Source organism: Talpa occidentalis, unplaced genomic scaffold (assembly GCF_014898055.3).
Source record: "Talpa occidentalis isolate TD23 unplaced genomic scaffold, MPIMG_talOcc4v2.1 talOcc4.2, whole genome shotgun sequence".
NCBI classification, from domain to species: domain Eukaryota; kingdom Metazoa; phylum Chordata; class Mammalia; order Eulipotyphla; family Talpidae; genus Talpa; species Talpa occidentalis.
In genome coordinates, this window is record NW_023602073.1 from 147,022,655 (window position 1) to 147,039,867 (window position 17,213).

The 17,213-nt window shown below is 41.1% G+C and overlaps 1 protein-coding gene across 3 annotated transcripts in view; it reads left to right on the forward strand.

The window, feature by feature from the left end:
• The window catches only part of SYNE1 (spectrin repeat containing nuclear envelope protein 1), a 432,020-nt gene that overhangs the window by 252,547 nt on the left and 162,260 nt on the right, over window positions 1–17,213 (forward strand). For 2 of the 3 annotated variants that reach the window (XM_054697946.1, XM_054697947.1), the window contains 13 exons: window positions 971–1,308; window positions 1,509–1,653; window positions 2,612–2,830; window positions 3,584–3,843; window positions 5,347–5,512; window positions 5,871–6,026; window positions 7,014–7,166; window positions 8,076–8,258; window positions 9,276–9,413; window positions 13,851–14,036; window positions 14,195–14,317; window positions 14,955–15,137; window positions 16,143–16,286. In XM_054697946.1, the coding sequence (XP_054553921.1) occupies window positions 971–1,308; window positions 1,509–1,653; window positions 2,612–2,830; window positions 3,584–3,843; window positions 5,347–5,512; window positions 5,871–6,026; window positions 7,014–7,166; window positions 8,076–8,258; window positions 9,276–9,413; window positions 13,851–14,036; window positions 14,195–14,317; window positions 14,955–15,137; window positions 16,143–16,286 (2,394 nt within the window). Of the gene's footprint in view, window positions 1–970; window positions 1,309–1,508; window positions 1,654–2,611; window positions 2,831–3,583; window positions 3,844–5,346; window positions 5,513–5,870; window positions 6,027–7,013; window positions 7,167–8,075; window positions 8,259–9,275; window positions 9,414–11,258; window positions 11,472–13,850; window positions 14,037–14,194; window positions 14,318–14,954; window positions 15,138–16,142; window positions 16,287–17,213 lie in introns of those variants that run through there. The other variant, XM_054697948.1, reaches the window with a different exon arrangement.

Genomic DNA, 17,213 nt, shown 5'->3' on the forward strand with positions numbered 1-17,213 from the left:
TCTGATCAACTAAGTCACCATGTCACACATTAGATCTTCAGAGCTTATTCAACATATAATTAAAAATTTGCAGCATTTATCAGCCTCTCCCTGCCTCATCCTCATTTCCCCTGTAGGTGCTGGCAACCACTTTTTTACCCTCAGTTTCTATGAATTTGACCTATTTTTCTTCTACTTTTTCATTTTAATAATGCAGGGGTGAGACCATGTAGCATGTGTCTTTCTCTCTCTTGCTTATTTCACTTGGTGTAATGTTCCCCAGGCTCCTGTACATTGTCATAAATGATAGAATTTCCTTCTTTTTTAAGGCTAAATAATATTCCGTTGTGTATCTGGGTAAGTAGTAATTTATATCGTGATTTCTTTATCATCTATCAGTGGGCCCTGAGGCTGTTTCCATAGCTTGACTGTTGTGAATATGCTGCAGAGAGCCTGGAAGAGCAGACACCTCTTGGAGAGTATCTTCTCTGAATATATCCTTCTGAATATAGCCAGGAGAGGGATTACTGATCATACGGTAGTTTTATTTTTAATTTTTTTTTGAGGAGCATCCATATTGTTTTCATTGTGACTCTATCAGTTTACATTCTCACCAGTGTCATTATACTTTTAAGCCAACAGCATTATTTCACTCTGGTGATTATTCAGTCTGCCACATATTACTAGACAGTATATCTATGCTTAAGAGAAAGGAGACTATTTCAGAATTTGCCAAGATCCCACTATACATGTTTATTCCATTTCTGTCTTTGCTTACTGACTTGACATGCAATAATCGACTTAGAACAAGAAGAGCAATAGGGAAAAAAAAAAAAAGATAATAATGGATTGCACCAAAAAAAAAAATTGTATCAATTTACCAATTCACTTGCAGATACCCATCCTCATGACAGTGGACTAGAATAAAATCTATTTCTTGCAGAAGCATTACAATTGAGGATTCATTGTGTTTGTCAATATTGTTTTACAGGCTAAATTGACTGAAATATATGGTCAATGTCAAAGGTACTATCAAGTATTTCAAGCAGCTAACGACTGGCTGGAGGATGCCCAGGAGATGTTACAGCTGGCCGGCAATGGTCTCGATGTGGAGAGCGCAGAGGAAAATCTCAAACGCCACACAGAATTTTTCAGCACAGAGGATCAGTTCCACAGTACTCTGGCAGAGCTTCAAAGCCTCGTAGCCAACCTGGACCCGCTTATCAAGCCAAGTGGTAGAGAGGGCCTGGCGCAGAAGATGGCTTCCCTGGAAGACAAGAGCCAGAAGCTGACCCAGGACGCACATGCCCAGTTAGATCTCTTGCAGAGGTGTGTCGAGTTTGCTATCTTATTCTTTATGTTTCAGTGAAATGGACTCTGACACACAAAATAGGTGTGCACTGGTAGTGAGCAAATGAAATGTAAATTAATTCTTCCCTTGAGTATCACTAGTCATGACGACTTAAGAGTTTTGTAGGGAAATGTGTGTTTTTATGTTTCTTATTGGTTTTTGCTGAACTTTTTCAAAGATGTGCGTCTCAGTGGCAGGATTACCAGCAGGCAAGGGAGGACGTTATCGAAATGATGAATGATGCCGAAAAGAAATTGTCTGAGTTTTCTCTATTGAAGACTTCTTCCAGTCACGAAGCAGAAGAAAAGTTGTCAGAACACAAGGTTAGTTTGGTTGTAATTGTTTTCTTTTTAATATCCTTTATTATAATTAATTATAAGTGCAAAAGGTCTTGGAAATATGAGAGCTCCAGAAACAGCTCAGTATGTTTTCCTTTTTACTTAGACTCCTTAAATATGAAAAAGATATATGTAACCATATTTCATAGCAATTTGAAAATAATGCTTCATATTTTGGGGAATCCCACTGGCCAGGCAAAGTTGGGTTTCAAAAGTGACATTCTTAGCAATTTGCTTCTGACAAGATGTGATACTTAGTCAATTTCTGTAACTATCAATACTATCTTGTGATAACTTAGATTAATTCAAATAAAATTCAGAAGTCAATCACTGAGTCTCCCTCATGTGCCAAAGCACTAGAAGGTAGACTGTAATACATATCAGAATCAAATTCAGTCCACTTACATTTTCTACTGTGTATACTATCACTGTAACTTTTGTTGCTTTTTAAAAATGAGAGCGTATCATGGCAAAGAGCAAGTAAAATTTTTTAAATAAATATTCACCTCCTTAAAATTTCCAATTAAAGAATTCAATATAAAAGTAAGATACCTGGGGCCTCTCTGGTGTCCTGGGGGTTAAGTCTTTGCACTGTCACCCCTACAGCCTGAGTTCAGTCCCTGGCCAGAGAGCTGACCCACATGGTGCAACACACCTCTCCTACCTCGCCTGCTGCCCTCCCTCAGCAGTGTATTTCGGTTGATCCACCTCTTCTTCTCCCCACACTATCTCTGAATCCTCTCACCCCCCATACCTCTGGCCTATACCCCCAGTTCTTGTATGCACAAATAAATCTTTAAAAAGAAAAAGTAAGATGCCGGAGGAAGATAAAGGTATACAGAAACATCTCCTTTTGTGGGTAATGTGGGGCTTCACCGAAATGCGTAGAACTTTTGATAAGTCAGTTTCTTTCCCTCATCTCTGTTCCTCTGGCCCCTCCCAGGCTTTAGTGTTGATAGTTAGCTCTTTCCATGAGAAGATTGTGATCCTGGAAGATAAAGCTTCGCAACTGGAAAAAACTGGCAACGACGCCAGCAAGGCGACCATCAGCAGGTCGATGACAAGTGTGTGGCAGCGCTGGGCACGTCTCCGCGCGGTGGCCCAGGACCAGGAGAAGATTCTGGAAGATGCTGTGGATGAGTGGAAGAGCCTTCAACATAAGGTCATTTGCACTGGGTGTGGGCTCCATCTATTGTTTCCCTCTGCTTCTGTGTATTTTGAAAAGCAGCATTTTGTTCCTTTTTGAAGCTGGGCATGGAAGAGAAAACCCTGCTCTGTTTCAGTAGCATGAAAATCAAATCATTAGACAAAATACAAAATGCAGTGTGCAATTTAGTCCCACGTCAGCATTTGGTCATTTTAATAAGAAAACATTTTAATTGCTTTACACAGCAGTTAAATTTTGAGAGGAAGGTAAGCCTGTTTTGCCCACGGGCTAGGCTCCTGGTGAAACTTTCTCACCTGAATCTTTCTGGCCTACAGAATACTTTTTCTTTGCCATGAAATGAACAGGAGATTCATTTACTTCCCAAATGTTATCTTTAATCCTTCCATTTTTTAAGTAGGGGTCAATCTTTAAAGCCACATCTCCCTTTAAGTCTCAGAGACAGACATTGATATTAACGTAAATATTGGTAAGAGTTTGTTCGTTTTTTAAATAAAACCACCTTTTTCTGTTATGTAATCTCTAATTGTTCTGATTATTTTAAGACAAAAATTTGAAACCCAGGCCTACAGAGGTGATCTTTCCCGTATGTTAAGGAGATTGTTCACGTTTTAGTTCCCTGACAGCAGCCCCACCATCATCTTTAACGTGCTTTGATGCGTTCATGTCAAGCGTGATATGTATAGGAACTGCCTTGTTTTCAAATTTTATTTATTTTTTGAACTGCATAATCTGTTCATTTGTTATCAGGCTAAAAAAGCCAGCGAAATGATGGATCAGCTGCAAGATAAATTTCCAGGAAGTTCAACAGAGAAAGCCTCCAAAGCAGAACTCTCAACTCTTCTGGACTATCATGACACCTTCGTGCTGGAGCTTGAGCAGCAGCAGTCAGCTCTGGGCATGCTGCGGCAGCAAGCCCTGAGCGTGCTCCGTGATGGGGCCCCCCAGTCCCCTGGAGAAGAGCCACCAATCCTGCAGGAAATCACGGCAATGCAGGATCAGTGCTTAAAGTAATGACACAACTGCTCTCATTCCCTGTTACTAATCTGATCATGACCCAAAGGGGCACGTGTGTTCCTAAGATCTGAGGCTTCTCACCGGAGGGTCAGTTAGAGAGAGGATGATAAACATGCTGAGGGAATCCAAAGGAGAGCAACTCACCTAGGAGAGGAATCAAAGAAGGTTCCCAGTAGAAGGAATATTCCAGCTGATGATAGAGCAGGCCTAAGCCATATGGGGAGGTGGGAGGAGAGATTTGCAACTGTGACTGGCTTCTAACAAAGCTTGGAGGGAAGCTTGCACTTTCAGGGATCTGTTGGGAGATGGGAAGGCTCATGAGAAATGAAGCTGGAAAGGCAAAGCTTTGAGATTTCTTCAGAACTGAGCTTTCATGAGCTTGATAACTCATTGGGTGAACGATACAGATGGCAGAGTGATCAGACCAAGGATGAAACCAAATATCCGTGAATAGTAGCCATTTAGACTAGTGAACTAGAATGTTAATCATAATATTGCACAGTCAGCCCTGGGAGCAGAGAAGAAATGTCAATGTGTAGTTTAACTACTGTATCAACTAATACCACTTACCCTCTTTCATTTAGAGGTGAATGTGGGGTCATCTGACTCCCGTTATTTAAATGCTTTTACTTAATTTGTGTCGATTCAAACAAGAACCTGAAATTTTGGATGCTGAACATTAATAGTAGAATTTCCAAAGCTTGATTCTCTCTTTAAACACAAGGTTCTAATAACCACACATATGCCAATTACACATTACTATTGAACACTGATGATTCTGTATCATCTGACTACCTTTCCAAAAAGCAGATACATAATTCTGGGTCACTTTAACTTAGAGAATGAATTGCAGAACGTGTTGACTCTCTTTTCCAGGAAAAACCATTCACTTCAAATGACTTAGAGTCTTTGTTATAATTGAACTAAACTTAAGTGTTACTGAAAATTATCTGACAGTTTTGGGGAAGTGTCTTTATTGCAGAAAGATAAGAGTTTTCATTTTTTCTTTTTTAAGCTTAATTTTTGGATCAGATGATCAGATATGATTTCTCCCCTAAGGTGTGGCCACCATATTCTCCCACCACCCAAGCACCCACAGTCCATCACCATATTCCCTGTGCTGTTCCCCCACCCCCATCTTCACCCATCCGCCCCTCCCTCCCTGCCCCTCCCTCATGGATGCCTCCTATCCATGATCAACTATCATTGTTTGTCTTTGTCTGACACTTTGTTTTTTCTATATTCCACATAAAGGTGAAGCCATCCAATATTTATCTTTTTCCTTCTGACTTATTTCTCTTTGCATTAACCCTTTGAGCTCCATCCATGTTGCCACAGATAGCATGAGTTTATCTTTTCTTGATCAATGAGTAGCATTCCAAGAGTTTTCACCTTTTTAGATCTATTTTTGATACTATGATGTCATGTGCTAGGGGACTTGAAATATTCCTTGCATTTCACATCCACTTCTGCTTCCTCCTACCCCTGCTCTGCAGCATGCAGGAGAAGGTGAAGACGAATGGGAAGTTGGTAAAGCAGGAGCTGAAAGAACGGGAGGTGGTGGAAACGCAAATCAACTCTGTGAAATCTTGGGTTCGGGAAACGAAGGAGTATTTGGTGAATCCAACAATAGAAATAGATGCTCAACTTGAGGAATTTAAGGTACTAACCTCTCCTCATTCTCTACATCCATTATTTGAAAACAAAAGGTCCCCTGATTTTAACCAGACACATTTGTTTATATTTAATGAAATACTGAATTAAAATTGTCAGAAATGTCATGTACTACAATAGACTTTTAATATTCATGGGATTTTCTTTAGTTCTTTATAAGATAGACATGTTTCCTATGTTTATATGAGACATGTTTCAGAGGCTAAAGAAGAATTTGTGTTTTGTTAAGGTGTTTCTCTAACTCCACACTTAATTACACGTTGATGACTAATACAGTCTTATCTCTGTACCCATAAAAATCAAATTCTTATCGGGCTCTCAGAAGTTTCTTATTTTTTATCTTCAGATACTCCTAACAGAAGTCACAAATCACCGGCAGAACATTGAGAAAATGGCCGAAGAACAGAAGAATAAGTACTTGGGTCTTAGTACTATTTTGCCTTCTGAACTTTCCCTTCAGTTAGCTGAAGTGGCCTTGGACTTAGGAACCATCCATGATCAGGTAAAACTATGGTCAAAAAGGTTTCTTTTCTTCTTCTGTGGGCTTAATACCCTTGCTTGAAAGTTCTTGATTTCTACTATCATACCTTAATGGAAAGAGTTAAAAGTAGTATAAAGCAATATTAAATTAGAGCTCTTTTTGTATGTAAGAAACATCAGCTAATCATAAATATGAAAAATAATGTCATACAATTAAAGGAAACTTCCCTGCTCCCCATCACCTTTAAAAAATGCCTTAAACAAACAAAAGAACTAAGATTTATTTCATGTGTTCAGCAAATATTTATTGATTACCCAGAATCGGTGAGGCACACTTGTAGATGCCTCATTTCAGCAAGATAAACGTGGGTGAAGATAGTTGAAGAAAGGGAAATCTGATAAGCATCTGTTTTATCAATTTGGCTTCTCTGGAGTGATGACTTCCTTGAAGAGGGAAGTTTTTACTCATGATTCAAGCCCCAATATAAATTTACTGATGAGTATCCTTAATACAATAATATAAGCATACAATTAAATTGGCAACAAAAAGGGAGAAAGGTACTGAACCTCTTGACAAACTTTGGGAGACTGGCTTTGAAGAGTTGGTGGGACCAAGTCTGGAGAGCTCTAAGAATCCAGCCACTTCTTAGGGTGAGAGTCCCCTGCTTCTCTTAGTAAATTCTAGAGATGGCTTTAAGACCTCAGGCATGGAGTCAAAGACCATTTCTAACTGCTTCAACTTTGGTGCTTATATTTATGCCTCTTTTCCGAGGCATCTTATCAGGGCCACTTGTTATTTTGCTTTAGCCAGGGCTCGCTCCACATACCATGTTTTTATCTGTTCTTGCCTTTATGTGAGTCTTCTGTCTATTGCTTCCACCTTTCCATCTGCCAGGATCATCACAATATCAATACATAAAACAATATGTCAGGACAAGGTGCTTAGCATCCATTATCCAAAGTTAATCTTGGATTTTGGCTGATTTTGCTATTTTCATTGGTTATTTAGATCCAGAGCAAAGTAAAAGAAGTTGAGCAGAGCAAGATCATGAGCCAAGACTTCAACCGACAAATTCAGATAATAGCCAAAGACCTCACAACTATTCTAACTAAGCTGAAAGCAAAGACTGATAATTTAGTTCAAGCAAAAACTGACCAAAAGGTAAGGCAAAAGAGGCAGAAACATAGGGGAGCAACTAAATGAATTTAATATTTTTTGGAATTATTGATAATTTGGGAGTATTGGGAAGAAAGCTTTCTTCTTCTTTTTTTTAAATTTATTTACTTATGCATACAAGAACTGGGGTACAGGCCAGAGGTGTGGATGGTGAGAGGATTCACCAGAAACAGAGTAGGGAACAGAACAGGTGGATTGACTTAAATCCACTGCTGAGGGGAGCAGCGGGGAGACAGGAGAGGTCTGCTGCGCCATGTGGGTTGCTCCCTGGCCAGCCGGGCATTGAACTCGTGCTGCAGTGGCTGCGGATTGCATCATAGATTGTGTCTTAACGCCTTGTGCCACCAGGGAGACCCTGAAAGCTTTCTTGATTATCAAGCTTTACTAAAACCAGATAAAAGCAGGCAGTAGGGGAATGTTATAAATATCATAATATAGGTCTATTTGCATCATAAATTTATCTTCAAAATTGAACTATATTAATAAATATACAACATGGGTAGATAAGAGGGAATGGCGTCAAAGGACTTAATAATGATTTAGGAATGCAAGTTTATAAATTCCAAAATGAAGGATGTTCTTGCTGGTTAAATCTGAGTTCTCACTCTGTGATGAGTGAAGTGACTAATCCCTTTTGGGTGTGGCAGAAGGAAAATGTTAGCTCTCTCTCAACCTGGTAGGAAATGAACACCAGGATTACAAAACATCCCGTTCTGCCATTCCAGCTGCAGAAGCAGAAGTGACTTGATCATCGTAAAATCATTCTTTCTAATATTTGGCTTTTACAAAATTCATTTAAAATACCGTTCTGCTGATCTTGGAAAATCTGGAGAAATTTATATTGTAGAAATTTATATTGTATTGTATAAATTTATATTGTTGATGGCCATGCAGGTGCTGGGAGAAGAGTTAGATGGTTGCAATTTAAAGTTAATGGAGCTCGATGAAGCGGTACAGAAATTCTCAGAACAGAATAGCCAACTGGGCAAACCTCTGGCCAAGAAGATAGGAAAACTGGCTGTGCTTCACCAGCAGACCATTAGGCAGGCTGAGAGCCGACACTCCAAGCTAAATCAGGTACGTTTTCAAGGCTGTTACCAAACTCCTCGAAGGTTGAAATTCAATGTTCTGTTTTGCTCTTTTGAAAATAAAACAATAATACTGACAAGGACAAAAACAATTTAAGTTTATCTGATTTCAAATCACACCTGTGTTCTTAAGACTGACATATAAACCTGCCTTTATTTCGTGCAAAACCATGCTATAAATTCATTGACAAATGTAGTCATACAAAAGGACTTTCGAGTGAATATTTTATAAACTCAAGAAGCATTTTGTAAAATGAATAGTTAATCCCTACCAGGCTGAATAAGTTAGCTTGGGGTAAATTCAAGTATCTTAAAGAAAGTTTTACATATAAATTTCTATTTATATATGTTGCATATACAAAGAATGAATATTATCAATAGATAAATAACTATATATATATATATATATGTGCACACACATATAAGCTTGCATAGACTTGGTAGGTTCAGGTTGCATAGACTTCATAGTGCTGAAAACAAACTGAACATTTGCAAATTGTTTATGTATTTTTTTTCTATAATCAAGGACAAGCTATATCAGGATCTTGGAACCTGATCTGCTATTATCCCCACCTACTGCTTCCTTACTCATTGGGGTGGGAGTATGAGGGGAGAGAGAGAGGGGAGCTAGACGGAAGAGCAAGCAGTAAGAATAGAGGTTGTTTAAAAGACAGATTGTTTGAATATATTAAGAACTTGAATTAATGGAGTATATACATACGTTTATTTCCAATGATGCATCCTTGAAGTGTAGAATATTATAATGTAATATTACTTCAATTAAACAAATTAGCTTGTATCAAAGAATTTGGTCTTTGTCCTAAAATAACTGGCAATTCTTTGACTGATTTTCAACAAGGAAATGATTTTTCATGATACCTTTAAACATCAGATATTATATCAACCAACCCCTAGGACTATTGTAGCCACAGAGAGAGGTAGAAAACTAATTTATAGCTCAAGAAGCAGAGTTTGCTTTGTTATCTGAAGGTGAATTATTTTTCAGGCGGCATCACATTTAGAAGATTACAATGAAATGCTTGAGTTAATTCTGAAGTGGATGGAGAAAGCAAAAGTCTTGGTACATGGCAAGATAGCTTGGAATTCTGCAAGCCAACTTCGGGAACAATACATTTCACATCAGGTAACTTTCAGGAAAATGTGTTCAAAGGAACTGAGAGAGCAGTTTAATTTTACTGGCAAGACTGACAGAAAATTTAGACGACCATGTCAATTCTTGTAGATGCCAGATAAAAAGAAAGCCAAGGTAACCCTAATAACTTATGGGGTGATTTGAAAGAAAGTAGCTACCCAGAGATATGATAGGCCCCCATAAATAAATATCCTGTATCTCCCCACACCTTCCTTCCCAGAGGACCAAAAATAATCAGCCTTACAGAGTTCTTTTTTTGTTTTCTTTTAGCTTCCCTGAAACTCATGCAGGGACAGGGAGGAGAATAGTGACTTAGAGAAAGACGACAAGTTGCAGACTCAGACTCATGGGGAAACCAAGCCCAGCCATTTAGAGCCGTGAGATTAGGAGCAATTAAATTTGCTTCTCTCAATTCAGTCTTTTCATCAATGGGATGGAGATGTAAACCATATCTATATTGCAGAATTTATCACAGGGATCAAATGGTTTAACATACACGTGAATATCAAGCGTATTACCTGGCATGCAGATGCTCAGCACAGCTCTCAAGCCTCCTCCTGTGCCTTCTGCTTGTTCAGTGGTCTGGCTTTGCACAGGGTCACCCACCATGAGAACCAGTCTTCTGTCCACATCACATGGACGCCTCATTACTTCATTTCCTCTGAAGTTCCATCTCAGTTATATCATCCAGGAAATTATGTCATCCTTTTATAATTTAGTCTTGAATTAGACACAGATATCCACTAGTCCAGTTATCTTGCAATCAAAATACAGAAGACCTTTCTGCTAGTTACATGGATATGCTCAAGTATTTTAGATTTATTTTATTCTGATTTATGTACACTCACATCTTTTAAATTATCTCTTTCCGGTTTAGTAGACAGGATTATCGATCAAAGTCTCATTTTCTGCTTATTGGAATGCCTTCACAGGTTCCTAGTTGGTTTCCCTGAATCTAAAATCTTTGTTCTTTAATCAGTCTTGCACACTTCTCTCAGGGAGTCATTCTTCAACAGCTCCAGTCTTCTGCTTCTGCTTCAGTATTATCCCGACAAGATCTAACAGACGAGACTAACGTGACAGGTGGTAATAAACAATGAAAAAAAATTCAACCTCCTTAGAAACCTAGAAATGCAATTTTAAAAGAGAGAGAGCATTTTTAACTATCAAGTAAACCCTATTTAAAAATGTAATATTCAAAGAAGTGTGAATCTCAATCATTGCTGGCAACTTGGTAAAATTTGCAAAACAATTGGCAAAATTTATCATGAATATCAAAATTACAGACTACTCTGCAATATTACTACTCTGCAAGTAGAAATATTTTATGCAGAATTAACAGTGGAAATCTAAGAGGACTTCAGTGTCAATTTTCCTGAGTAAATTTTTAGATACCATGTAGCTAGTGTATTCTTCAAAATGACCATTTAAAAAAATAGTTCCAGCACTCGTTTATTTTATCTATTCACGAAGGATTTATAGAGTACTTTCCAAAGTTAGGAATGCTAGGTATTTGGAATACACTGAATGTTCCCTGCCCCAGGGACGGAAAATCAGATCTAGACAATTGCAGTGCAGTGTGAGAAGAGCAGACTTTGCCCAGAAGGATCCACGGACCTGAGGTGCTGGAGGAACCCAGGAGTAAGGTCCATCCTGACTGCCAGGGGCTGCAGAGGAAGGTTAGGGAAGGCTTCTTAGGAAAATATGATTTGGGGCCACCTCCTGAAAACACACAGCCTACTTCTTGTGGAATGTGTTTTAGACAAAAGTGAGTGTTAGCAATCCCATCAGTAAGAGTGAGGGAGTTTGCAGGGAGGTGTTTTGCATGGAGGGTGCACTAGGTGGGGGAGGTTTGGAGGAGAGCTGGAAAGAGGTCTAAGAGATAAGAGAGAGATAAGAAAGGCTAAACTTGAAAGCCAACTAAGAACTTGGACTTTATCCTAAAGTCACTCTGAAGTCCTTGACAAATATTCTGCAGGCAGTTGGCCAGCTCAGACTTGTGTTTTAAGAAAAGAGAAGGGTCAGCCATTGGGAAACAGACTGATGAAGGTAAGAAGGTAAACAGTTTGACATGGGAAGTGGTTTCATTATTCCAGTAGGACGTCAAGTCCTCTCTTGGCAGGTTGAGAGGAGCCAGACTCAAGGGATGACTGAGCTACAACTTCAGGCTTGGAGACTATTGCATGTGGGTGAGGAGAGGATCCAGGGATGATTCCCAGGATTCTGTGGAGTTGCCGGGGTTGTATGCGTGGGAAGGCCCAGGAGGACAGAGTCAGGTATTGGTGATTATCTCACACAGACTTTCAGGAATTACTCAGCCTATAAAACTGTTTCGTGGAGTTCTGTGTCTTCCCTGGGAATGAAAGCAGCTGGAGTTTATCAAGAATGGGGCACAGAGAGAAAATGCATCTGGTCTAATGTCAGGGAAAAAAGAGAGAGAAAATTGGAGGTATGATATCTCAGTCACATACAAATAAACCCAGTCATCATCTCGTTCTAAAAGTTATCTTTGAGGTATGGGATTGTGGAATATCTTTATTTTCCTTTTTGATTTTCACTATCTTCCAGATGTACATGATGAGGAAACCATGTACTTTATTTTTAATGCTAAGGGTCTGTTGCCTAAGAGTAATGTCCCCTCTCCCATGTCTCCTCTTTGCAAATGCCACACCCCGCGTTCTGGGCTCACCCACCTCTGTGCCTTGGCTGATGCTATTCTCTCTGCAGAGGCTGATGCTATTCTCTCTGCAGGAAATGCCTTTCCTCTTCCTCCCAGCCTGTCCACAGGCTCACATCCTCTTCCAGGAAGCCTTCTTCTGACTTCCTATCCATCCTAGCAGTTCTCATTTCTGGCATCCCTTAGCTCTTCTCTTCCATTCTGCTTTTCATACATTGAATATTATGTGCTTATTTATCCATTTCTACTGTCAGGGGGAAATGATGTCCTGAGCTAATCCCATACAGGCTTTGTGGACCCCACCCCCACTCCAGACTAAAGCCATCAGGACATTGGGAAAGGCAAATCCCATCACCACCAAAGGGAAGGTGGCTGGGACCTGAGGGTGGAGTTAAGCAGCCAGGGTTGGTATAAAAAACCAAACATATGGGCCTTGGGGGTCGCTCGCTGTTGCTCGCCTCCTGGCTTCACGGCTCCTGGCTGGTGGCCAGCTCTCAGAGCGCCATTTGGGGTTCCAGATCGGCAGATCGGGTAGGACACATTTAAAACTTTGTCTCCCACTTTTCTCCCAGAGCTGTACATTTCCTCATTTCCCCTTCCCTTGTAAATAAACCTTTATGAACCTTTCGCATGTGCCTGCAGTAGAGCATTGATAAGTCCTTTTAAGCGCGCGGGTGAGGACCCACAGTCAGGCACCCCATTTTGTATCGGGGCTGCCCTATAACACTACTTTTATTTGTCCTAATAGGTGGCACCTTCCTGAATGACCAGGGCTGTTTTGATCCTCTTGGTAGCCTAAGTAGCTTCTACTCCTTTGTGTCACATGAAATCAGTGATGGAAAGTTTTGTTGGTCACTCACTTGTCTGATTTCCACTCCTTAGGTCAATATGCACTTAGATGGCAAGTACAGATTATGAAACTAGAAAGCCTGGCTTACTTTAAATCTGGAAGTGGTGGGTGCCACGTGTTGGAGCTTGGCCAGGGGCTGATGGGGTGTGTGGGGGTGCATCGTAAATCATCCTGTACCCCTCAGGGATCTTCCAAGCTGGCAAATAATCAAACAAACTTCAGGCAGATTGAAAAGAGAAAAACACCAAAGCAGAAGTTTAATAATAACATGTGTACTTCCCGTATCCAAGGGAGAGATACAGCAAAACTGAGTGACTTGTGTACTTGGCTTCAGACACCATCTTAATAGCTAGGGGGAGTTAGGCTGGGGGAAGAAAAGGGAAATTCAGTTAGGGAGTTTATCAGGACAACAAAGGAATACAGATTTCAGTTCTGCCTTCTCCACTGAAACAGATGAGGAGATTAGCTCTTCCTGGGAGAGGCCCTTACAGAGAGGAGTTTACAGATAAATATCAAAGCAGTTTCCACCCAGCCTTCAGAGCCCCTCCCATGAAATCAGTCTCTTGCCAGACATATTTGGGGTGGCAGATTTTGCTCCCCTTCAGGCTGGGGATAGCATGAGCCTTGTTTAGAGCGCAGCCCGCTTATTGGCCCGTGGCCCCTGTAAATTGTTAAGAGTTTCTGATCTCAAGTTCTCTTCCTGTGAAGTGGGGATCATGGCAGGTGGGAGCAGGCTGGGGATGTGGAGGTTAAACATGATTAGACCCTCAGGACCTACACAGGGCATGGACATGCGAACGAGACCTTTCCACCCCTTTCCCGGGGCCTTTGCATCACAGGTGTTAGTTACAACCCTCTCTCCCTACCTATCAATGTCATGACTATTGACAATTCATTCTAGACCATGCTAGAAGAATCCGAAGACATTGACAGCGATCTGGAAGCCATGACTGAGAAACTGCAGTCCCTCAGCAGCGTGTACTGCACAGAAAAAATGTCTCAGCAAGTGACAGAGCTGGCGCGGGAGACTGAGGAGTTGCGGCAGAGGATCAAAACTCGTTTGCAGAATCTCCAAGATGCTGCCAAGGTGAAACAATTAAAAAACGATTTAAATGGAAAACAAACCCTGGCGGTGGTGCCAGTGTGGTGCCGACTTGACTTGGCTCCTTGCCTGTGTCTGTCCTCACCTATGCCTGGGGACCGCGAGTGTCATACCTTGACATTCATCTTGTTTTTACTTGCCAGGATATGAAAAAATTTGAAACCGAGCTGAAAAACTTACAAGCTGCTTTAGAGCAAGCCCAGACCACTCTGACTTCTCCGGAAGTGGGACGGTTGAGTCTGAAGGAGCAGCTTTCTCACCGGCAGGTAAGCAGACTTCAGGACAGGTGAGAGGGGCCTGGATTTTAACAGAGAGGCTGGGTAGGAAAAGTGATTTCTAAAATCAGTTATCATCTTGGTGCTATAGGCCTTCTTTATTTTTACTCTTTTGTGGAAAGTGTTTATAACTTATAAGCTATCACTTAAATGTTTCATCATTGAACATTTTTTGAAATTATGTTTATTAAGGTAGCTTTGATATACATATATCAAGTATATGTATATACATGTATATTTATTATATATATATATAATATATATATTTTAGGGGGACAGCTTTGCATCTCTCTGAATGTGTTATCACACCACATCCACCACCAAAGCCCCAAAGATCCTCCACCAGGGTCCACTGTACCCCATCCCTGCATTGTCCCTCGTCCCTCACTCTCCCCTTGAGGTAGCCTCAGGCCTACAATGAGCTTCCAAGGGTTTGTTTCTATTCCATAAATGAGTAAAATCATCCTGTATGTGCCTTTCTCCTTCTGACTTAATTCCTTTATCATAATTCCCTCCAGTTCCATCTACACGGTCCCAAATAGCAAGAGCTCATCTTTCTTAAATGCCTTTTGCTGATGAAATAAACTATTTACGGGTACGGTTTTGAAATATGAACTTGCACTTTCAGCATTTGCTGTCTGAGATGGAATCCCTCAAGCCAAAGGTCCACGCGGTGCAGACCTGCCAGAGCGCGCTCCGGATCCCCGAGGACATGGTGGCGGGCCTGCCGCTCTGCCGCACCGCCCTGTGCCTGCAGGAGGAGGCCAGCCGGCTGCAGCACACCGCCATCCAGCAGTGCACGGTCATGCAGGCACGCGCCCTGGCCCGCAGCCCCCTCCCGAGCAGGGCACTGAGTCACCCGCGGCTTTTCTTAGCACGGTGTGGGCGCAGCCATCAAAACACATGCAGCGTGTTAAATGTGACAGGTTGCTGTGGTTATGTAAAATAAGAAGATGAAAATGCTCCTGTTTGCATCACCCTCAGCAGCCTGGGGAAAGCTATATAAAAATACCCTGTGGTGAAATCCTTTAGTGAGTTCTTTTTCTATAAAGAACAACATAGAAAGATGAATTTTATGTTCAATCATCTATTTTTATTTTTATCATTCACCTGAGGACCATCTGGAAGCTAGTAATAGGACTTTACTCCTAGCTTATATTGCAGATTTTTTTTTTTTTTTACTATTTTCCCTTATTGATGCACTTAGTGCATTTTTTTTTTTTGCCTGAGAAATATACCCAAGTGTCCCTCAGTCTCTTCACGTAATAAGAGGAAAATCACTTCCTAGAAAGAAATGACATGATTAAAGTCATATCTTCTTTCAGTTAGTATTTCACCTGCTTTCTCCAAAAACTGCATACATACCTCCCATTAAATTGCTCATTTTTGGGCCAACCATCCTGCCCCTGCATTAGCTTGTAATTTGCTCGTAAATTCCTGAGGCTGACAGTCACGCTCAATCCCTTGTTTTGCCCTGGCTTACACACTGAGTCGTGTATTTTTGGTATTTCTTAGCTGGAAATGCTTAGGATTTTCATAAAGTTTCTTCCCCAAGTGCCAACCCGTAAGTTGCCATCTCCAATTACCCTGCTCTTTTGAATCCATCAATCATTTTATAAAATATTTTTATAAATATTTGCTGAAATATCTGAAGATTTGTCTCCTGCTCGAGGGTTTTGCCCACCATTTTGTCATTTCTGACGCGCAGGTGCTGGGAGTGAGCACGGTAGTTTGGCAGAGGGCACCACTGCTCAATTTACACTGACCCTCATCTAGAAAGATGATCGTGTGTGTTTTTGTTTGTTTGTTTTCAAAGGAGGCTGTGGTGCAGTATGAGCAATATGAGCAAGAAATGCAGCGGCTGCAGGAGCTGATAGAAGGAGCTCATAGAGAGATCGAGGACAAGCCTGTGACCACCAGTAACATCCAGGAGCTGCAAGCCCAGATTTCTCGGCACGAGGTGAGACAGCCTGTAGGGGAGGCTCAGGGAGGACACTGATTGGATCAGGCTATGTGGTTGCTAGCAAGTGTTTTTTGTCTGTCTCTGCATTTTGAGGGCTCTTTTTGCTGATTCTTTTTTTTTTTAAAGATTTATTTATGCATACAAGAACTGGGGTTCTTGTATGAGGCGTGGGCACTTGAAGAGGTGTCGGGGGGAGAGGATTCATCAGAGACAGAGTGGGGAGCAGAAGAGGCAGATCTACTGAAATACACTACTGAGGGGAGCACGTTGCGTCTTGACCCCCTGCACCACCAGGGAGGCCCTTTTTTGATCCTTTTTAAGACCCAGGCACATGTATCTTCCCCTGAAGTCCCAAACCTCTACACAATTGGTGCATGATGTATCTCAACCAGGACCCAGTGACTGTCTCCTGCATCCAGGATCCTCACAGTTAATACACCCAACATAGTCTGCTCCTTGTATTTAAAGTTGCAAGAAACTTCTGTGCTGGAAGTCTCACTGCTTTGATTGTCCCCTTTAAAAAAAAAAAAGAAGGATATTTCTTACTAAGGAAATTATCTGCTCTCAAATATAGGTCAGTTCAGCAACTTTCATCACAAGCAGTGAATGGCCCATGTTGTCTGTTCTGTTTATGTCCAGATCGTGCCTGAAGCATCTTCTGCATTTCCTAGTGTGTCTTCTTCCTTGTTCCTTTGGCATCATTATAACCTTAGAACCTGGGCCTCCCTTGCAAGTCCTGGTCTCAATGATCATAGACCTTGAGTATTTGAGCCAAGTGACACTTGGCTGTGAATTTCCTTCCCTGACCTGTCAATTTCCATGTGGGTCACATTAACTCTTTCCACTGGAGACTGTCTCAGCATCATGAATGGTGGTAAGATATTGGGGGTAGGGAGAAGAGAGTATCTTATTTCCCTCAGCCAA